The 23,633-nt window shown below is 38.8% G+C and overlaps 1 protein-coding gene across 5 annotated transcripts in view; it reads right to left on the minus strand.

Annotated features, from left to right (window-relative positions):
* MAGI3 (membrane associated guanylate kinase, WW and PDZ domain containing 3) overlaps positions 1-23,633 on the minus strand; it is a 237,126-nt gene that overhangs the window by 26,756 nt on the left and 186,737 nt on the right. For 4 of the 5 annotated variants that reach the window (XM_064588608.1, XM_064588607.1, XM_064588610.1 and 1 more), the window contains exons 7-14: positions 22,515-22,572; positions 18,103-18,197; positions 12,459-12,647; positions 9,484-10,089; positions 8,222-8,253; positions 6,029-6,185; positions 3,801-3,892; positions 1,958-2,150 (exon numbers count right to left, since the gene is read on the minus strand). In XM_064588608.1, the coding sequence (XP_064444678.1) occupies positions 1,958-2,150; positions 3,801-3,892; positions 6,029-6,185; positions 8,222-8,253; positions 9,484-10,089; positions 12,459-12,647; positions 18,103-18,197; positions 22,515-22,572 (1,422 nt within the window). The remainder of the gene's footprint in view (positions 1-1,957; positions 2,151-3,800; positions 3,893-6,028; positions 6,186-8,221; positions 8,254-9,483; positions 10,090-12,458; positions 12,648-18,102; positions 18,198-22,514; positions 22,573-23,633) is intronic. The other variant, XM_064588609.1, reaches the window with a different exon arrangement.

A 23,633-nucleotide genomic window follows, 5' to 3' on the forward strand; every position in this document is an offset into this window, starting at 1 on the left:
GCTTCCATGAAAGTTCATGGCAAACCAATTCTTCTTGAAATTGTCTTAATTCCAGCAGGATTCTGACCAGTAATTTTAACAAAAGCTGGTAATGAAAACTGACCCAGTACACTTCCTTTTAAAATCAACGTTAAATATAACTTAGTGCAGGACGAAGATTATATATATTTTATATATGTAATATATCAAATATAAAATATATATACTACAAATTATATTATTTTTATATTTATATATTATAAATATAATATATAATATATATTTAAATATATATTTTATATATATATATATATATATATATAATAAAACTGAATAATGTGATGCTGGGGTCACTGCACCAGGGCAGAGGTGCTGCCCCTCACTGGTTGAGAAGTTAGAATGTGTTTTACAGCTGCAATCTTCCTGATTGATGATACCAGATGCGCTAACCATCAGCAGCCCTCCACCTACCCCATCCAGCATATGACAAGCTGTCCACATGAACAGCCAATTCTCTTAGGCGTAGAATAGGTCATAGGAATCCCCAGCAAATGGAGAATTAACTTATACCTTTTTTTCTTATTCAAGTATGACATCAGAATTCAAGAAAGAATAACACAAGTTAGTCCTAACTGATTAAAAAAAAAAACAGGCAAATTTTGTGCCATAATTTGATCCGAGCCATCATTAATAAAATACGCCGCCCCTGAGGAATACCCACTTCTAAGTGCTCTTTTGGCTCAAAATCTACATGATTCTGAGATTATGTTTTAGAATTTCAACAAAGTGCGGCCCAACATCCAATCATTAATGAAAAATAAAGGTTTTGTTTTGTTTTGTTTTTGTATAATGCGTGGTTATAATGCATTAGCTAAATGCCTCCAGTAATACCAAACTACTACGAAACTTCTTCATGATGCTTTCCGGGAGAGAGCCAGCCTCTGGCTGTACAACATTTTTTACTGCATGTGGTTATGTTCTGCCTCCAACACAACCAACGCTGCATTAAATCTGAGTCTCTAAATGCCTGATACTTAGGGAAACAGGCAGGCCTTTCCTTTGGATGCTGCAATCAAAAACACCGTGCCTCATTTTTAAGAGTAATGCAAGTATTCATCAAGTCAACAAACATTCGTTGATGTCCACTCTGTGCTGAGCAGGCACTGTTCTATGTGTGGGGGATACAGTAGTTAACTAAATGCATAAATATCCCTACCTCGATGAGGCTTACACTCTTGTGCTACAGGGTTGTCTTTTTAAAATCTTAAAGTGGCAAGAATTCACTTCTAAAAATTCTGGTGTAATATTCACAAAGCTATTGATGAGAAAAATGTATTCACAGCCTCATGTAATGGTTTAGACCCTGGGCTCTACAATTAAACTCCCTGTTTTAATCCCTGGCCCTACTACTCATCAGTTATGTGTCTCTCAACCATTCTGTGGGTAACTGTAAAACTGAATAATGACAGTATTTACAGCCTAGTGTTGTAAAGACTAAATAAAAGAATCGGTATGTCTCAGAGTGAAGCACTCAATAAATGTTTTTATTTTTTAATGTGAAATGACATTATATTAAAAATTCTCAAATAGAAACATTCTGCCCTCTTTGAATACTTGGCAATTCATCAGGATCCCAAGTTTTTTTATATTCAGCTCAAGGGATCTCTTGGTATGACTAAAAAACTGTATTTGTTTTTAAGAAAACAGACTTTAACTTGATATTCCCGTCTACAATAACCTTGGCAAAATCTGTCAATACGTTAATATAGTCTTAATACAGAGGCCCAAATTTAGTAGTAGTATTATTTCCGGATCCTTTTGACCTTAAATGGCCTTCCATGATGAGGCTCTGGATCACACCAAATGGCTTATCTGATACACCAGGAAACATACTAAAATACCTGCAAAACCATATAGAAAACGGCCTAAGTCTCTTTGTTTCTTGATTAACCTATAAAGCGGGAACAGGCTCACATACCACCATAGAAGATCTTTCTTCTGACAGTTAATAGCACGTGGCCATTTCGAGCCGCCGTTGTCATGAGATCCAAGACTTGTTTGTGAGACTTCCCTTTCACGGGAATCCCATCAATGCACATCAGCTCGTCAGCTGCACGGAGCCGACCATCTTTCTCCGCTGCGCCCAGAGGAATGATGGCCCCGATGTAGATCTGATAAGAAAACAAAGTGTAGGTTGGTCTCTACAGTCAACTAAGATCTACTACGACCCTTAACTAAGTTAAAGACTTCCTGACCCAGTACTACACAAACTAACGTATTTTTGCAGTTCAACTATGAACGTTTGAGAACGGTAGTATCTTAGAAAGTGACCATTCTCTAAAAGGGCACTTCACATCACCACACTACATGATCCCTTCTGGATCTTCAGCGATGCGTAGACACAAGGTGGAAAAGGCAAAGCTGTTCAATAACTTAAAAACTGCCACTATCACTTTTAGCAATACAACAAAAGACACTGAATTCAGAAAATGCAGTTCTGTGGAATAGCTACTAAAAAGTACAAAAAGTGTATTAAGTGCATCTGCAAAGGTTTTCTACACACCATTCACCACAATTGGGATAATTCTCAAGAAACTCCCATTACATATGGTTACTAGTGGAAATTCAGTATTTACAACCCAGAAACATTTCTTGTTCCTAAATCTCAAAGCAGTAGATATATCTCGGGGGGAACAGAGTGGCCTGAGGTCCACTTACATCGAGGTAAACAGATCTGGCTCATTTTGCTTGCCGGCAATTAGAATCCTGTTATTAGGGAATCCTGAATGTTCGGGCTAGTTTCAGAGCTGCTAAAACCTGACATTTAAGAGAAGGGTTTCTCCCAAGTTGTTTGATATAAATTCTGAAAATGTCTTAGTCACCACTATATGTACCAACAAAATAGGAAGCATTAAAACAAAATCATGTCTTCCACCAAGAACAATTGCCCTGTATAAGCTGACCCGTCTTGAGCTTTATTTGTCTCTTATAATTGTTTTAACTATAGCCAATATGGCTAATTAGAACACATTTATAATACATAAATCAACTATTCTATCCAGAAATAGAAAGAAGCCTGTCATTTTAAAAGGTTATTGTTACTCACCTATCTTCCAAGCATGATAATAATGTCTTTCTTATATCACACAGAAAAAACTTAAATATGTTCTCCAACTCTACAAAGTACATTACTTCTCTGTCATTCAGACTAAGGGCAAAACTTAAAAATAGAAGCCATTACATTTGTTCTCTAAACTTTATGTGAGAATTGTGTACGAAGTTGTGCATTTTAAATGCTTTACAAACATAACCCTTATGCTTTCTGAACAGAAATATCAATTATTTCATATTTTCCTAGGTATAGCGGATGAAATGGCACGCAAAGTACTGAGCATGAAAATGTCAACCCATTAATAAGAGTAAGTGACAGAATATGCAAAGGCTCATGCCACCTGTTTATGGAGCAAAGGACAGACCGATGGTGGTAAACAGGATGCTTCTTTCTTAGAGAAGGCAAAGGTCTTAAAATTTAACAAAGGCAAAGGGAAATAAAAATTGAAAATAAGCTGTAGGCACGTAGAGAAAGACAGAAATTAATTACTGCCCAATTTACAGTGGACATATTCAGTTCTAGCCTCAGCCACAACAAGGTAACTGGGAGACCATCACACTAATAGAAATGCAGTTCTTCCTCTCATTCATGAGATGCTTAGAGAAATCAAAATCTTAAAAAAAAAAAAAAAGAACAAAATCACCATATTCTACCAAATAGCCCCTAAAAGTTCATAGGAACGGCCAAATTCTGAAGTATGTGAACTTACAGACTGGTCCGGTCCCTCTCCTCCCAGTACCCGGAAGCCAAACCCCGACTCCTGTTTCCGAAGAAAAACATCCAAGTCCTTGGTGTTTGGTGCTAAGGGAAACCAGAAAAATATACATAAATAAGTAAAACAAAATACTTTGATTTATTTAAAAAGGATTACAATAAAACAATGCAATTATTTAGTAGGATATTACAGAGTTCAATAAACTATAACCTCAGAACTTTCTTGTAGGTGAAAACTTACACAAGAACATACCACTACATACTAGTACAAAAAAAAGTTCAATCCTAAATCTTTGTTTTCAGCTCTAAACAAAAGTTTGTATTGAGATTGCTCAGAAACATTTACCCCCACTTCCATTATGCTGCCATTAAGTCCTAATGCTTTCAAATCAATGTTGTGATATTAAATACAGAATCATCCAATTTAAGTTTGATATTTGATAGGTAGAAATTATCTAAATTAACATTTGGACAAATCCTAGGAAAAGAGAGCCCATAAAATGCCTTAATTCTACTCCTAAACTAATACCTTTGTTTTTGAAAAGCATTCCATACTCGCTTAGCCTAATTTTGCAAACGGGTATTATTTTAAAAGAAAATAATGATCGCTAACACCTACCATCAGCCCCATTTTCTAGCTGTGGAAACTGAGGCCTAGATAAGTGGCCCAGTGTCAGGCAGCAAGTAAATGGCAGAGCTGAGATTTCGAGCCAACTTGATTTCTAGGGTCCAGGCTCTTCACCCCCCCATTCTGTCCCCCAAGGGCAGGTCACATTCATCAGAATATTAAGTCCGGAAAATCTACTTCACAACTAAAATAATTTGACCTTCAAGAAAATATTGATGTTATTCACAAGCAAGAAGTCTTTGCTGGAAACATGTTGAGGAACTACATAAAACCTGAGATACCGTACGGGGTAAATCCTGATAATGTTCCTTAGAAGCAGTCTCTTGAGAAATGATTCTTATTAGAATTACAGAACTTTAGGGATAGAAGACTCTGGAACTCAACTCAGTTACTTTATGGGTGCAGCCTAAAGGGGCTGAGTAGTTTCTACCAATACTAAGAATATATCAGGCTATCAATGGCAAATCAGAAGAAAGGGATTCCCCATAGTGCTATTAATTTAAATTATTGCTTTGCTGTGTTTGCATCTGGTTTTCATCTTTCTGAATATGGCCTGGGCCTATCAAGATAAAGATCTGGAACTGGTTAAATAACTATGAAGTCGATTATACATATTTCCACCTGTGTACAGAGTTTCCAAGGTAGATTTAGATCTGTTTCTTAGAAACAAATTAATTTAAAAAAATTAAGCCTACGTAAGCTGCAATTTTACTTTGGAAAAGATTTATCATTTTAAGTAAATTAGCACAAAACTGAATTTCTGTCTTCTGCATGCTCTCTGCTCATCACCTCTCAGCTGGGCTCCTCTGAGCGGTCTACTCTGGTTTCCTCCTCAGGCTGCACACCCTCTGATTTACCATTCCTCTTACTCCCGCCAGGAGAATCTCTCTGAAACCAAGTCCAAGATGATCATCCCTACAAACCATTCCGAGGCTCTCCATACTTTCTATGATGGACTCCCGCTTCCTCAGAATGGCCTCGCCCACCCTCTTCCGCCTGCTTGTCCCTGCTCTCCGCTCTGGTTTCCTGTGCCAAATGCACCCAGCTGAACTGGGCTACTTGCAGAACTCGGGCCGTGCAAGGTCAATGTGCAAAGGTTACTCCTGCTTTCCTTCCCTTTTTCTCGTCTCATGAACACCTCTTCGTCTTTGAAGATGTGGTTCCGGCTTAACTTCCTACGTGAAGCAGGATCTGACACTTCCTACCACCCCCAGTGGTAAAATTGACCATCTCCTCCTTTGGATCCCTGTGAGGCTCATTTGGACTTATTTATACACACTTCTTTGATTACATATTTGTCTTTTCCATTTAGGGTTAATCATCTTTTTGGGCACAGGGCCTGTGGAGCCTATTTATCTCTATAGTCCTAACACCTACTAGGGTGTTAGGAAGATAGTAGGTACTTAATCCCTGGTTTTGAAAAAAAATGGATGAATGAATGTTGAATAGAAATGGAAGAAGCCCAGAGTTATATGAAAATGGGGATAAGGAATAACTTTTCAATATGGTTTTGAAAGATGGAAAGGTCCCAGTTTTTCAGAAAATTCAAATTGACTTTGTCACATGCTGTCCTGAAATATTCCACAGCTACTTACGTTTATCTTCATATAAAGTCTTCGATTTCAGGTAGACCTCAGAAGGATCCAATTTCGGGGATCCTGACCTGATAATGCTGGGTGGAAAAGGCATAGGCTGGGGAATGGGCTCATTTATGGCCTCCAAACTTCCTGAATTTTCCTTTTTGTCTGTTTTCTGAAATGGAAAAGGGCCTTACTTAGTATTTTAGAAAACCAGATGGTCGGTCAATTAGTTCATAAAACTATTGTGTGAACCAGATGTGTCAACTGATGACAGGTGGGGAGGGGTATGGCAGGGTCAAAGCCACTGCAAAGTCTTGTAGGAATTTACCTTCATAGCCGTGTGTCCTTGGTTAAAACATATTTAACTTAAATTAGAAAAGATTTATACTGCCATCAACCGAAGGGCCTGAATTAGTCCTAAGTTTACAAGATCTTGCCCTTTCCTCCACCCCCAAGACACAAACGGACTTAGAGAAGAAGACGGGCAAGGACATAACCCATGGCGGCAGCACGTGGCAAGAGGGGGGACCCAAGTGAACAGCCTCGTGAAGCTTTTGATCCGCCCCACCTCCCCACTCACTCAATTTAATTCCCAGTGCAGATGTCTGAGATGCCATTCCTGCTCAGAAAATGGAGTAGGAAGTGTTACCTCTAATGCAGGCTATAAAGAGGACACTATGAAAACCCCACATGGCCAATTCAAATACATGAAGGAAGAGCGCACAATTGTGCGGGACAATCTGGTAAGGGCAACCAGGGGCATTATGTTCGTATTTTTCCCATTCTTTCCCGAAATAATAGCCAGGCAAAATGATTTAATAAAATTTGAAAAGGAAAAAAAAAAGGATCCAATGAACAGCCTGAGAAAATAAATACGGTTTTGAGAAGAGCCTGTTCTTCTGCATTCTTGCCGGGGGAGGCAGATTAGGGATGTCTATGATAAAACAATAAATGTGGACTAGGATGCAGGAGGGAGTGGGGTGAGGACAGTCACTGCAACGTGCTGTCCCAGAGTCACTGACCCAGACCCCATCAGGTGGCAGGAAGACGAGAGCAGCCTCCTCCCCTCTCCCTGACATGTCCTAGGGTTCTGTCAGAGCAGCGCGAGGTCACTGGTAATAAAACATTAGGGTCACCACGGCTGCACTGGCGTCCATTATGAAATAGAATGGTAGCACGGGAGTTAAAAACAATGACCAGAGGAACCAGAGAAACGTAGAAAAACACAGTGCAATTTTAACTACGTAGGCAAAAAAGTATTTCTGTTCACACTGGTTGTAAGTCTATACAAGTGCAGAATGTTTCTTTCCTGTTGAGCCATAAGACAGCAAATTTGTAGAGGATCCTACTGGGTGGATTAGAAAGAATTCACCCATTTTATATCGGTTGGTCTTTCCTTTAATAGCCTATGGTGGATGGTTATGGAAGCCCATCTTTCCATTGCAAGATGACAGACTCCCAATCAAGCAAACTAGAACTAAATTAGGATTGTATATATAATTGTCTTTATAGCCAGACCCACGTAATTGTGGATATTTTGGCAGCTACACGTCGCCCCAGCCCACTTTCTTTCCTGGCACTGTTTGCTGTACCCTTTTTTAGATCTTATTTGCTATATAGGTCCTTAAATAGGCTACTCAGTTATTCAGAAGAATGCCAAAGAAAACACTGTTACAAGTCTGACAGCCTATCACTTTGATAACAAGCAAATTGAGCACAGAGGCCACAGTTATTCTAGAAAGTCTTGTGTTGTCCATTGTGAGAAGGTTATCTCAGTGTGGGTATTTAATGTCCCCAGAAAATGATGTGAATCTACCGCTCCTTCTCTTTGGGTGTCAGGGAGATGTCACAGGTTTTACTCTCTGCCCTAACATGTAGCCACTTCCTTACCCTTGCTCCTCTGAAACACAAAGAAAGCAGAAGGACTTCGAGGTGGGCACTTCGGTGTCTTCATGCTTTACCATTTAGAGGACAGGGCTGCTGGCAGTATGGACAGCTAGCATTCGGTAGAAATACTTAACCAGGAAAGCACGCCTCCTCTCTACCTCACATGTTTCCCCAGAGTTTCTGACACAAGCCCAGGGCAGGATGCCTTCTCACTTCTCCCAGTGGATAATCACCACCACAGAGTGCTGCTCTTACGGAGGGGGACACCGTATCTCTCTTGCTGTGTTGGGAAGAAGCATGTGAGGACCACTGTATACTCACCATTTTGGCAGTTTTAGTTGGTGAAGGAGGACCTTAAAAAAAATGAGCCAAATTTTAAAAACAGAGGAAGCATTTCCAGATCACAAATACTGCTCATGTTTATGATAAAACTAGCTTCGACTTTTAGTAGGCTAGTAAATTCTATGGCCAATACCCGCTGTGTGCCAGGCATTGTACATATATTATCTCACTTCATTTTTGCGACAGTCCTAAGGCATAAGCATTACTACCACTTTATAGATCAGGTCAACGAAGACTCAAATAGATTACATCACTTCCTCATACCATAGAACAGGTAGCAAGGCAGGAAAATGGCATTACACCTGTGTGACACCAAACTCTGGTCTCTTTGTTAAAGGTGTTGGAATCCTGGATAACTCTCCAGCACTCATAAAGAGATCCTCCCCTTACTCTGAGCACATTCTACCATACCACCCAGAGAAGAAATAAAAATAGTTCAAAGAAATGAGAAAAGTGAAAAATACCCCAATGAAGTTAAACTGCTCATTTGCCTCAAAAATGAAAACTAAAAGCCAGAGAGAGAACCATGAAGGGCTAAATTTTATTCTTTAAAATACTAGTCATTCATAGGTAGGGATTTAAGAAAGCCCATCAAAATGCAACTTTATGATTAGTCCTTGGACCTGGATTTATGCCTGCGAGCAGCTCAAGTCAGCTGATGACCCTGGAAAATAAAAATCGTATTTCTCTCACACGAGGACCGTGGGGTTCAATTAACATTTACGGACAGAGACTAAAGCTTAAGAGAAAAGCTTCGTGAGCACAAACTACCATGATTGGTTTACAGAGCGACTGCACACCATCTAACATTTTGCTTATTCACAGAGATGCTAGCTCTTTCAAAACATCCTCAGCACATCACAGAGGCCCAGATGAAGAACCACTGGTGGAAAGCGTCAATTTCTATTACTGCCATCAACAGAGAAAATGAAATTAAGAGGATATATTTCATGTGAAGAAGCACAATACTGTGACTCTCTCTAATCACTAAAGCCATAAATCAGATTTTAAAAAGAATATAGAGGGAAGAAAATCCATAATGGACACGAATGAGACCACTAATAACTAAAAAAACTGCTGCAAAAGATACTGCTTATGGAAGCAGTCAGAACCCTAAGGAAAAGGCACACTAATTACCAGCTAAGTCTGCTGGGGAAAAAGAGATTCTGCCCTGGAAGGAAGGACGATTAACAGATACAAATGCATGAACAATGAAGATTTTTCCTTGTGCTTTTACTCACCTCCTCTTAAGATAAGCAATGGTACATCTGCACCTATTGGAAATTGCTTTAGCACCTCTACCACTTGGAGATGTGTTAAATTCTGCACATTTTGATGGTAAATTTCCTTAATTATATCCCCTTTCTGGAGGCCTTGACACCACTGACTATCCAATATCATTTTGACCTTCTGTCCTGTTGGGCTGTCAGCAATTGCAAACCCAAAGCCTTTGGGGCCCTTCATCAGAGGGATAGTCACTAGTTCGGGCTGGGAGCTGCCCGATGATGCCAGGGATGCTCGCTGCTCGCTTGGATCCGATGGCCCATTGAGACGGTCACTGATCAAGGTGGGTCCTGGCTTTCCATTCTGGTCCAGGACCACTGCTCCTGACTTAAAATCCTGAGTATTCATGCAAGTCTCTCCCTTGGTTAATGACTGTCCATTGATGACAGGAGTAGCAGCAACAATGTCCACAACAGGATCTTCATTGTCATCAGGAAGTGGATAACCACGGCATAGGGTGAGGTTGACATACTGATTGACAGGTACCAATTGAAACATCTGGACAACATCTGCATGGGTGTGACCAAGGACACAGCTGCCATTGATGTCTACAATAACATCACCTGTTAAGACATAATCGTATTAAAAATATTAAAACCACCAAGTAAGTTAATGTTTTGTTGGGGTAGGGTGGGACAGAAATAAATTTATCATCTAACTTTGAATTCTGGAAACCTCTTACTATTCATCAACTGCTGAAAAGATAGATTTTGAACACAGACACGTCATTCTCCCTTCTGCGGTTCTTCTCTAAAAAGAATATAAATGTATGAAACCTTAATTATCCTTGCAGCAAAGAGTGATGACCTCAAGCTCAAGGGAACCATTTGAAAAAAAAAACTGAATTCATACTGTCATTGTTAGTATATCCTCTGAGTCATACCTAGGCGGCCACACAAAGCCAGGTTCGTGGCAGCAGGTATTCAGTACATAGAAGAGGAGCAAATAACTCCATCAGCTACTTGTACAAACAGGCGATCTTTCAATACCACCTTCTATTTCTTGATTTTAAGAGGCCAGTAATTACAGGGTACTTAAAAATTCATTCTAGTTTGAAGAATGTAAGGCTGAAGATTAGAATAATGTGACGTTGTTCCTTTGACATCTTTCTTAATCGTAGAGATTTTCAATTTATTGTAATTTCAGATTTCAAAAGGAGAAACAAGCAACAAGAGAATCCAACACAAGCAAAGAATGTATTAAGACTGAAAAGTCAACTAAACAAATTCTTGTAGAAGTTGGTTTTGCTTTCCTGATTTTACATTATTACGACCACTTTGTGGCAGAATCATTATTATTTGACATTCATCAGTGGTGAACTTTTTTTAATGCAGCCTTAACTTTAAAAACCTGCCCTCTAATGTCTCATCTGTTTGCTGCTTTTATTTGAATATGATTATTTAAAAGGTTATTGCCAAATAAAGGTGCTTTAATTTGTTCTGATTGCATGTGGGCCTGAAAAAAATCAACATAAATGGTATTTAAAAACAAACACTAAAGTGTGCAGAAATGCGTTTCATAATCTAAGATGACACAGAAATCAGACTAATAAGAAACAAAGTCTAGACTTTCCCTCCCCTAGTAAAAGTTAATTCCCATGGAAGTATTGTATTGCTATGCAAATCAGACATCAGTTTTAGACAAATCTGCATCTATATTATGAAACCCTGACAGCACATTCAACAGCTACCGAATGTGTTTTGTGGACAAAATGTTAAAAAAAAAAAAAAAAAAGTCGAAACTGAGAGCTTAAAAATTTTTACTAGTAATTTTACTCTCTAGTTTGTTAATCCTACAAAGTCATAAAGAAGAGTGCAAATAATTTTCCTTATAAATATAACTTTTGATTATTTTAACTTTTCTTGTTTTAAGTCTTAAGTCTCTTGTTTTAAGCTTCGTGTTTTAAGTCTTGTTTTAAGTCTTAAGTGGGAAAGCATAATATGAGAGATGCCATATCCTAAATGAAAATAAGTTGATATGCGTCATCAAAAATACCATGGCAGCTGAATCGTCCAAATGGGAGGACACATTTGCATTAGCAAACGGTCTAAGAAGCGACCTTTAGTGGCATAGTAACATCCTCCTAGGAAAAAGTGCTCAAGCCTCCCCCATAACTGTAGCCGTTCTTGAACTTCCGTTAACCCCCTCAGCCCTAAAAACTGTCAGCCATATAAAAATACCTAACAATTACCAAGACTTAGGGAAAACTATAAAAAGGACAGATTTATATGGCTCTCTAAAAATGGTAATTTCATGTTTATAATTCTTAACATAGGAGTTTAATTTTACTAACAACCACAGTAAGACTGAGGAAGCAAAAACCAAACCAAACCAACTCAAACAAAACAAAACTGGGGAAGAAAACTGGGGGACATCATTCGTTCGCTATCACCATAAACATTGCAATGGGTCATTTTTCAAGAAAGATTATAGGTACATGTTAGATTGCTCCCAAAGTACCCTACATCATCGAAGAAAAACTACCACACAGTTCTCTGAGATGATTAATCAATCTTTATCTTAGCACACTTGAGGAGTTATCTCGAGATGATACAAATTACTCAAAAAAATCAATACATTTAATATGCTTTCTCTAGCTGTACTCTTATAAAAAATGGCGCTCCTCAAAACTAGTATGCATTGAATTTAGAGGATAAACTATTTTAATACAGGAATCTCCCTCCCCGGTAGTGTAATCTAGTTCTCTCTCTCTCTATATATAAGTGATATGTACTAGTTATTATATATGTAAATACATATTTATTATATATCAGTTTTATAAATATATATGTAAACTAAACCTTTTCACTGTAGTTCTTTTTTTAATTTAATTAATTAATTAATTAATTTTTTTATTATGTTGTCAGTCATCATCACTGTAGTTCTTATTACAGCATCACTGCTCTTCAAATCTTTCTGAGAAATTCATTACCTGGTGCAATTTTCCCATCCTGAGCTGCAGGACCATCTTTCAGCACATTTTTTACTTGTAAAAACTCATCAGGCCTATCTCCACCAATAATGGTAAAACCAAATCCCATTGTGCTTTTCTTCAATGACGCTCGAATAAGAATGCCCTTCAGCTGGGAGGGATCTCGAGTAAAGTGGGATTTTTCCATATCTGTACCAAAATGAGAAATGCGTTTGAGAACAAAAATAAAAACAATGAACATGGCCCTCAAAGTCAACCTTTAAGAGAGTCTATATGACTTAAATATAACAAACCATAAAGGGAAGCACATTAGAGAGAATCTAGTGTTATGAAACAGAATTTAAATTCATAAACTATTAAAAAAAACTTAGCCAATGATGCAGGTGGTCTCTTATAGGCCTCCTCTATGTTATTTGAAAGGTAAAAGCACCTACTTTATCACCCCCTCATTACTTTGTTCGTACTTTTTCTCAACCCAAAGAGTCCTTCATATGAAGTCAAAATGATGCACCCGCGGGACCACCTTTATTATTAAATTCCTGAAGGTCTTGGACACCATTCAGCTGTACATCTCATTTAAATAAGCATCTACTGAGCTCTACTGAGAAAACACTATTCTGGGAGGATGAAGGCAACTGTCACACACTTATGGAAAAGAATATACTGAGATATACTGAGAACTTTTTAAAATTCACAACTCAGGCTTTCCGCAGCCTTCAGTTTGTACCTGATGAAGGCATGAATTCCTGAACTATCAGTAAATAGCTTCATGTTTCTTTCCCTTTTACTCGTGTTCAGTGAATACTTTGGGAAGAAAGCAAACACAGCTCTACTGAAAAGCCTGTTTTTAGAGGTTTCCTCAGATGATCCTAAAACTGAAAGTGATCCATATTTGCAAATAATGAATTTTTACAACTCCTTCTCTTTCCTCTCCTCTCCTCTCTGGCTGCATTAGGGCACTTTTGAGAACCGTGAAAAGACCTAATTGTGCGATTAATAACGTACAAAAAGCATTGTTTAAATTAACTTTTAAAAAGATGGTCTAACATTTGCTGCCAAATATTTAATAGTTTTACTGAGATATTATCACATATGATAACTGAGCCACTTAAAGTGTACAAGTCAATGTTGTGCAACCATCACTTAATTTTAGGAACCCCCTGCCCCGAAATCCCCACACCCGTTAGCCACTCCCCATTTCTCCCTCACCTGCACTCATACACCCTAGTGTTAGGCAATCACTAAGCTACTTTTTGTCTACAGCTCTGCCCAATCTGGATATTTCATATAAATGGAGTCATGGAATATGTGGTCTTTTGGATGATTTCTTTCACTGAGCGTCATGTTTTTGAGGTTCATCTGTGTTTTAGCATGTGCGAGTACTTTATTCCTTTTAATGCCAGTAATATTCCACTGTAGGGACATACGCATTTTACTTATCCATTTTTCAGTTAATGGACAGCTGGGTTGTTTCCACTTTTTGGCTGTTACGAGTGATGCTGCTATGACCGTTCATGTACAAGGTTTTGCGTGGACATACATTGTCATTCCTCTTCTGTACATACTAGGACTGGAAGGGCAGCAGTTACCAATAAACCTACAGTAACTGTTTAACGTGTCGAAAAACTGCCCCACTTTTCCAGAGAGGCTGCACCATTTCACATTTCCACCGGCATCTGTGAGGGCTCTGATTTCTCCGTGGTGTGGCCCACGCCGGTTACTGCATGCTCCCCGGTTCTAGCCGCTCTAGTGGGCATGAGTGGTATCTCGCCGTGGTTTTGGCACTCATTTCCCTAGTGACTTCAACCAACACAGGTGACGTGTTTCATACAGAGCTCACCCTCAGCACTAGTATCAAGCCCAGAGTTATCTGCGCATAGCTGCTGCTGGCCCTCGTGGCGAAGGGTTCTGAGAGGCACACGTTAAAGCCTGTTGCCAGTTAGGAAAGAGTCATCTTTGGGGCTGCCCCATATGGTGGCAGGGACTGAGCAGTGTAAGCAGTTCCCTCAAGAGGCAGGGATGGCCTGAAGATACTGAGACAAAGGCAGGCTTGCGGTGGGAGTAGGTCTACTTTATTTGACCTATTCTTCCCAGTTTTGCTGATCTCTTATAAAAAAAAGCACTTGACACGAAATAAAGAAATAAAGGCAGGCAGGCAGGCAGGCAGGCAAGAAGGAAGGAAGGAAGGAAGGAAGGAAGGAAGGAAGGAAGGAAGGAAGGAAGGAAGGAAGGAAGGAAAAGAAAGAAAGAAAGAAAGAGAAGAGAAGAGAAAAAGAAAAAGAAAAGAAAATCAGCTATTTCGGGCTTCTCAAAGTGGAGGACTAGATTCCAGACGGTAGTGCGTTGACCAGCGTAGACACTATTTTGGGAGGCCTCTCAGAGCTTGGCCAGCCAGCCTGCTCCTGGTGATTTCTCTGTGAACTGCTGAGCTGAGCTCTTGTTGAGCCTCTGACATTCCAACCAGCCACCAGTCTCTGAACAAATATTACTTAAAAAATTATTTGCCACATTCAAAGCCCGTTCAGTTGTGTAAATTGATTACGACTGCCCACTGGGGTCGCCTACCAGGTTGTGGACAAGACCATCTGCTTAATGACCGTGTACGTAGGCAATTGAGGACAAAATCTGATGAAATGTACCTTTCTCATTTTTAATTGTGATACTTCAAATATTGTGATACTTCTGGTGAGCTATCTCACGCTCTGGTCCTCGTGAATGCTGGAATAAGACTGGCTCCTGAGGGCGGAACTAGAAAATCGGCATATGATGGATGAGATCCGGATGTTCAAAGGGGGCAGGGGAGTTTTGGCTAATACCTAATTTTGCAAAGTATTAATAAAACAGCCCAAGCTAATGAGAAATTGGTCAGAATTGGGTCTTATCAGAATTAAACACAGAAAAGGGAGAATAAGAAAAGCACAAAGAAACTGTCTTTGATTCTAAAATACCTGATTTTAAATCCAAGCTGTGGGATTTAGTTGAGTGATCTTGGAATGTTATTAGAACTTTTAAAGTCTCAGTTTCTCTATCTACAAAATAGGGATAATAGTACCTAATTCATGGGATTGTTACAGGGATTAAACTAGGCCAAGCATCGAAAGCACAGGCAACAGGGCCTGACAAACAGTAAGTGCTCAATAAATGTAGATGAGCACAAACACATACATCCTGGCTCAGAAACTTGAGTACTCCTGTCCTTGTGGCAAGCATCTCCTTAGAATGGATGCATCCAATGACTATTAACCAGATGCCATGGAGGCATCTGAGTGGGGACCATAATATTAATAACCTTGCAGAGATATTTTGAGTCTTAGATGAGATGATGTATATGACGCATCCAATCAAGTACCTGACCCAGTATCTCAGTAAATGGTAGCCATCATTCTTCAAGAACTAGCATAACTTCTATCACTTCTAGGAAGTTTTTCTTGCCCTCTCCACAGCCAGATTTAATTTCTCTCTCCTTTGTTCCAACTCTCTCCTTTGTTATGTCTGCTATCATACTGTACTAAAATTAGGTGTCTATTTCCCTGCCTAAATTGTGAGCTCCTGAAAGAAAAAGGCTGAGTCATTATTCTCCTTTTAATGCCCAGCTCACAGGAGAGTGCCTGGTTATCCAAATTAATAACACACACACACACACACGCACACACACGCACACACACACACACATGCTCCCTGCCCTCAAGGGGCTTAGAGTTTAGTGAGGGAGAGAAGATCTCCCTTGATATGTTTCATGAAGACACGGGCATTCAGGAACTATATGTTATAATACGAAGAACTCTGAATTTAAACTCAGTAAAACTAAGTGCAAATTCTGGCTTGACACTCACTATGATTTTGAGCAAAAGGCTTCTCTTTACTAAAGTCTCAGTTTCCTTATTTGCAGGGGGGATTCATGTTTCTCTCCACTTAGTGTCCTCTGTCTACCCTCTTTCAATCAAAGCTATCAAAACCGTTGACTGTACCCCATCTCTACTTCGTCACCCACCATTCCCTCTCCATTCTACTGCATTTTTACTTCTTTTCCATTTGCTTTTGCAAATGACCTCCACATTGTCAACCTCAGTGTATATTTTTCAATTTCTGCCTTCTGGACTTTTCAGCAACATGGGACATAAACACTCAACTTCTTTTTGATACTCACTCCTTCTAGTGGCTGCCTCCCCCTAGAACCTCATCTCTTATTACTACCCCACAAATACTCTGTTCTAGCCATTCCTCTCTGTTCTCTGGGCCCTAGACCACCCTTTCATGCACCTATGGTTTTATACATTCTGTTCCTTCTACCTGGCATGCCTTCTTGCTTCTCTAAAATTATCATCCATCTGATTTAACTTTTCCTGACACTTTAAGATCCACTTCTACTGTATCCTCTGCTTTGAAAGCTCCTCTGTGTCCTTGACTTTCTCCACCAAAGGAGAGGTGAGCACTCCCTCCTTTATGCCACCTATTAATACGTTTCTATTAATACAACATGTACATCTCTACTAATAACAATGAAAGCTAGTATTTATTGGCCACCATTTGCCAGATAGCATTGTAAGCACTTTCCACGTATTAATTTGCATGCTCCAAACCACCTTAAGAGGTAAATACTATTCCTATTCCTATTTCATAGATCAAGAAACAGAAGCACAGAGTTTTGGGAACTCATCCAAGGTTACACATTTGAGATTCACACCTGCTCCATCCTCTGGACATTTAACTGCTCTCCGAGGATGGCACCTAATACCATATATGGTAACCATTAATTTCCTGCATCAGAATGTGAACTCTTGAGGGCAAGACCTTTCTCAGTCCTAATCGTTTTTGAATATCATGTGACTGGCAGAGCACTAGGCATACAGTAGGTGCTCAAAAATATTTGTTAAATAAAAATGCTTGCTAAATCAAATGGAAAACTTAAGTGACAGGACTATGTTTTTGAAGAAGAGCTATAAGAAACAAGTGCTTCTCTAATGGACAGCAGAAGTGAGGAGTCTACTTGATTAGTACAGTATGACCGTATAGACAGAACCCTGGTTATTGGAATAGACAGAAGAGGGGGAAGAGATGGGAAGTGATGAACAGAATGTAAGAAATTCCTGGGCAGCTTTTTCAAAATACACATGGTTAGGTTCATCAAAATGTTAGGACCTATGTATTTTCAAAATATTCCCCCAATGATCCTGAATTTACTGATGCCCTGCCACCCCACTTGAGAATCAATGATACAGGCAAATAATATGGTGGATTTATGCCAATCAGTTAATAAAGAACCCTGGATGGTTACAGACATTAGACCTAAGCATTACCTTGGGAGAAACTCATAATGGATTAGAGATCTCAGATTCTCCTGGCCTGAAACACTGAGAAACAATGCAATCTTTATATTACAACCTCAAGACCATAACAAAGCTATTTAATACCTTTTGCCAACAATTTCACACTTTCCATCTAAGCAGCTTGGGAACATCACAGTATTCTCAAAACGTTTAGATGTTTTATTAAGATTATTCCCTATCTTTAGAATGACAAAATTAGACATTCTCTGTTGAACCTCAACACCTCAACAATAAAAAGTTCAAACTTATTTTCATTAATTCAGTATATAAATTTCACAAGGCATTCTTAGAAGAAAAGATTGAGGAAAATGTTCTACCTGGTTTTGAAGACCCAGTATCAGCCTGTCCTAACTGCTTTTTCCTTTTGGCTTCCTCCACTGGATTTTCAAACTGGGTTTTCTGGTTAAGGTGACTGTAAAATGTAGAAAAACAGGCATTTCGGTTTAAGATGAAAGAGTTACATTATTTTTTAATAGACTGTTATACCATTCCATCCCTGTAGGTTAAGGGGCAAACATATATCTCTAGACTATGGAACTCAGAGAGGCTGAAAGATGGTAGGGGAAGGACTTTTGGCAACTAAAGAAAGGCCCAGGGAAGATGCCTAGAAGTGAAAGCTGCTGAAGCATTCACTATTGCTTCTGCATCGAGGTACCCAATGGAGCCAATAATAGTTTTCAAAACCGTAGGAGACGCCCTCACATCTAATGCAATCAGAACAGTTGGTAATGGATCAGTTCATTTTCTAAAAGGCAGTTAATGGTTAGAGGATTTTAATTCAAGTTTCTTTAAAATGAAGCAGCTGTAAAGATGCTTTTGGAAAAATCTGAGTATAGAAGCTTTCTTGAATTTTACTATTATTTTTCCAACTGACTCACCCACATCAGTTAAGCAGAACAACTAAGAAAGAGATTTGCTGGGGCGCCTGGGTGGCTCAGTTGGTTGAGCGACTGCCTTCGGCTCAGGTCATGATCCTGGAGTCCCGGGATCAAGTCCGGCATCGGGCTCTCTGCTGTCAGCAGGGAGTCTGCTTTTCCCTCTGACCTTCCCCTCTCATGCTCTCTATCTCATTTTCTCTCTCAAATAAATAAATAAAATCTTAAAAAAAAAAAAAAGAGATTTGCTTTTACCAATTTGTATTGCAGAGCAACTCTTCCACACTCAACTTTTTTCATAATTATATAATAATTAAAATAATTATGTAATCATAATATAAATTTAACTGGTATTTCTGATTTGGGAGCATTCACAACTGCCTTGGAAAGCACACAAGTCTGTGAGGGAAAGCAGAACAGCATGCGGAGACCAAGGGTGAGCAATTGGCTAACAGTCAATACATGATGGGCAATAGGATATTTCACCAGGGAGCAGAGCACTGGTTGGTCTGGCAAATCAGTCAAAGGGAAGTTGGCTAAGAATGCAACTACTGAACAAAAGTTATTTAAATAGGTTCTGATACAGAAGCAATGGGAATTACATTCTAGCACTTCCATGGTACAAATATATTTCAGCCAACTGATAGCATTTTCCAGTAGAATCCATTTTAAGGAGAAGTGACATTAGCAAATACCAACAATTAAACCTCAAATCATGAGAATCTCAGATTATGACTGCCTTTAGATAGGCTGAATATTACAACAATTTGCATACAAATAGTCATACAACTTGGATAATTACTTTGCCATCTGTGAACATTAATGGTGGTGACGGAGGAGGGTAGCAAGGACCCGTCAGGGCAATGAATGCTGGTTTTCTCTATGTCATTTAGGCTTCTAGTGCATTATTAACTCTGCAACAGATGTAGTTATTTAGTTTCAGAGTTCTAAACATGGCAAGTTCCACTTGAAATTCTTTGGGTTGCGATTTCACTAAAACTCAAGTATGCTTCTGCTTCCTACCAAGGGGAGTTTTTGAACTGTTAAACCCTCTGGGAAAATGGAGATCTTTGGTATTAACTTAGGGACCATTTTAAACATCATTTATTAGGTACTGACATTTTACATATTCTTGAAAGAATAAAACCACCAGAAAGTGACACTTAGAAAAGAATAAACCTGTTTAGAATAAACCCTGGCTCGCTTTAACGTCATCAGTTGGAATGACTCATTTTGCCACCTAGGCATTAAAACATAAAAAGTAGTAATTTGTATTTATACTCTTCGTAATGTGTGGGAGAGGAGAGTAGAAGTCTGCAAGTGAGTAATCCCTTTCCTGAAAATTCTTTGACAAAAGAATGTAAGATTTTAGTGCAGGGAGTAATTGCATCTGTCACCTTAAACTACTTAGATTAAAATGCTACCCAAATCACAAAACAAAGCATAAAATTTAAAACATGCTCCTTTTCATTTACTTATTATATTCACAATATTGTTAAGATGTAAGAGATTTTGTTTTCCGTATAATTAGCTATGGGAAGTAAGACAGGAGAATCTCACAGATTACTGGAAAAATTAAACAAGGGAAGCAAAGAAGCATGACTCAATATAGGATATATAACTTGGAATGCCATCTGCATTAACATTTTGTGTATAATAGGTGGATTTTAAAAATTCACCTCCACAAACAAACCCTTATTCTTTCATGACGAATCTGAGATAGTCAAGCAGATGTATATTTTGACTCTGAAACCTAAGTACATCAAGACATTTAATGCAATACAAGAAGACAACATTTCTAAATATGTAAGCATTCTTATAGAAGGCCTGCCATTAAATTTTTGGAACAATTTTATTTTCAAAAGTAAATTAATCCATTTCAGAATCTCACGCCCGAAAATAAACACTTGCAAAGAAAAAGTGCCATTGCAGTTGGTGTTACTACTCCAAACCTCTGCCAAAGGCAATCATTGTGCCATCTGGTTTGACAAAGTGAGAGAGCCAAAGAGTAGCCATTCAAGTAACAGCTTTGCATCTCCATCGGTAAACTCACTGCAGATTACTATGGTCGGGATTCAAAACCTGACTAATCTGGGAATCAAGCCACACTCCATAGTTCAGCTGACTCCATACTAATGTGCATCTTGAGTACAGCCTGCTCTTTCTTAATCTAATAAATTACCCTCCTGTAAAATGAGCTCGTTCTGGGAACAATCACACAAAATCATGTTGCTGCGGCTGTTGCCCCTAATTCAGGCTATTTTACACACACTCCATGACCTGGGAGCAGGTCACTTCAGGATTCGCCCTGAAGTTGCTTCAATATGATATCTTTGCTTAATGAGAACCAGATCATTTAGCCCAAGATTTTATAACAGGCAAACAACTTTCACCTCTTGACCATGTATTCAAATTTACTTGGAATGGACAATAAGAGAATGAGAATCATTACTGCAGAAATGTTCAGCAGTGTCAATGGCAATTAATAGTTTACTGAAGCCAAATTTAAACAGACTAAACAGCGAGGGGGGAAAATCCCACAAAACCTTTCCAGTTGGCCCGCCAATAGTCCTTTGACTGAGAAATGATTGTTTCTTTATTTTAACTAAATATGCTTTAGAAAAAAACAACAACAGCAGTGAAAGAGCTGCTATCTACTTTTCACATGACACTACCAGCAAGACATTAACACAATGAAAATAAAATTAGCAGAGCCTTCCAAAGGAACCAAAGTGTTGACACTGTGAAGTTATATACCTAAGGGTCAAACTGAGTTGTTTTCCTAGGGTTCAAGTTAGATTTTAAGAAATCATTCCAAAACTCTAGCCACAGGGACTCAAAGAACAATCTACACATCAGAATAAAGACTAGATGTACACTTGAAACAAATGTGACATTGTGTGTCAACGATACTTCGTTAAAAGAAAAAGACCAGAGTTACAACAGGAGTCAGAGATACTTACTATAGGGATAAATACTAGGAAAGGGCATTTGTTTACACCCAAAAATTGATGAAAAATTAATAAGCAACCATAAAACTAGAAGATTCCCATGTTTGTTACTTTTTCAGGTAATGATATTTGGCCTTCACTACCTCAGCAGTAGGTCCAGACTCCTAGTTTCTAGGTACATAGTAGCAACATTTCTGATGGCAGTTATTTGCCTGAGGTCAAAATTCTACCTATAGCATTTGGAAAGAAAGCAATCCCTCATCATAACAACGTCGCAATTGGATAAATGAAGAAAAGGGAAAGAAAAATCCGAGGACACTGACTTCTCTAACACAGGCAGGTGTTCGGTGCTCCACTCCGACATATACTTATGTTTAAATTTAACCATAACAGCTGTGTAAGCAGCAACTCTCTTCCCCCGAAAGTGTTCCTTGATTAACGCCCTGAAAAACAGTACACTTCTAATCCTGTACTCCAAAACTTTGGATCATTATGGTTCACTGCCCTTAGAGTGCTTTCGAGGCCTTCATGACCAAATAGCTGTCTGTGGTGTTGGAAGTGACCTTAACATTTCATCTAGTCCATGCCCTCATTTCACAGTTTTCTATATAGTTTTTTCTCTTTAGATGCTCTTTATTTTTCTCTTTAGGTAGTAATGGTAACCACTTCCAGCTATTCATCAGCGTGGTAACTTCCCTCTTGCTCTATTTACTTCAAAGCCAACTTCTGGGGAGCCCAGACCCACTGAAGTAAATGCTCACTGCCCCTACCTCTAATTCCTCTAGTGGAAAAACTTGAAAGCTGGATTGTGGAAACCTGAAGTGCTGTATTCGGGTGATTCCTTAAATCTGTACAGTGAAGGGAAAACGTTTGGGAGAATAGTAACTGAGGTAACAAACTTACTCGACATAGTATGTCCCATACTGAGGGTCCTCTATTTTCTCCCAGCCATAAGGAAGTTCTGGAAAAAAAAAAAAAAAAGGAAATGGAGTAAAAAGCCAGATTTGAAACCAACAGAGAAGAATTCACCACGAGTGAATTTCAGTGTCTTTTATTTCATGACACTCATAGTTGGGAGACTGGCAGAAAGCTGAGGACTCGCTTTCAAACAACAAATACGGTTTGAGTTTGCGTGGCTTCTTCAATAGCTAGTGAGTGTCTCAGCAAGTAATTAGGAGCCCAGGACAAAAGATGACATTCAACTCAAAAGTGTTTACCTGAATCAGAAGCCATAAAAATGTTAATTATTTAAAAAATCATCTGGTGTAGATCCTTCATTTAAACAGCTTGATATTGCCGGTGCAAGACACACTTAACCCTCCAGCTCAGTACAAGCAGCAGCTACTTGTTCCATTTTTCCATGTATAAATAAGACTTGTCAATTATTTCTGTTATTCTGCCCCACTCCTCCCCGTAAAAAAAGTCCAGCCTTGGATTTTTTTCATTTCAGGTAAGCAACTGAGATTTCCTTAAAATCTAAGAAAATACCTACTCTCCCTTGCCTGAACTTGACTTGAGTTTTGGGAGGAAAATGTGGAATAACTACCATAGTGCCTTGTGTAGAATCCATATTTGTGTCTGGTAACAAAGAAATATCTTACATAGGATTATTACATATTACTCATTCCAGGTAACTGACCAATGAAATATACCTGGTAGCTGAATTTCTGATAGCTTAAAAAAAAAAAAAAATCTGGTCTCTCCAATAGAAACTGACCCTCTCAAGAAAGAATCCTCGTTTCCTTCCCACTCTGTTTTCCAAGTTAAGGCTTCAGAAGAATCATTTTATTAGACATGGATTAAGTTGGCAGGAATGTTCTTAGCAGGTGGTTTTAGTGCTAACAATTTATACATAGGAGCCCAGCAAGAAGGAGTTTTTTTTTTTAAACCCACAGTTATACACTATGATGGTCCATACTTTCATTTTCAATTTCTTTTAAAGTGTTTTCCTCCGAGGATGAAACGCACACACACATGCAATATATGCTAGACAGCAAATAGGCTTAGATTATATCCAAAGAT

This window comes from Mirounga angustirostris, unplaced genomic scaffold, assembly GCF_029215605.1.
Source record: "Mirounga angustirostris isolate CCGP_5_RB_7025 unplaced genomic scaffold, mMirAng1.0.hap1 SCAF_4, whole genome shotgun sequence".
Classification (NCBI taxonomy): Eukaryota; Metazoa; Chordata; class Mammalia; order Carnivora; family Phocidae; genus Mirounga; species Mirounga angustirostris.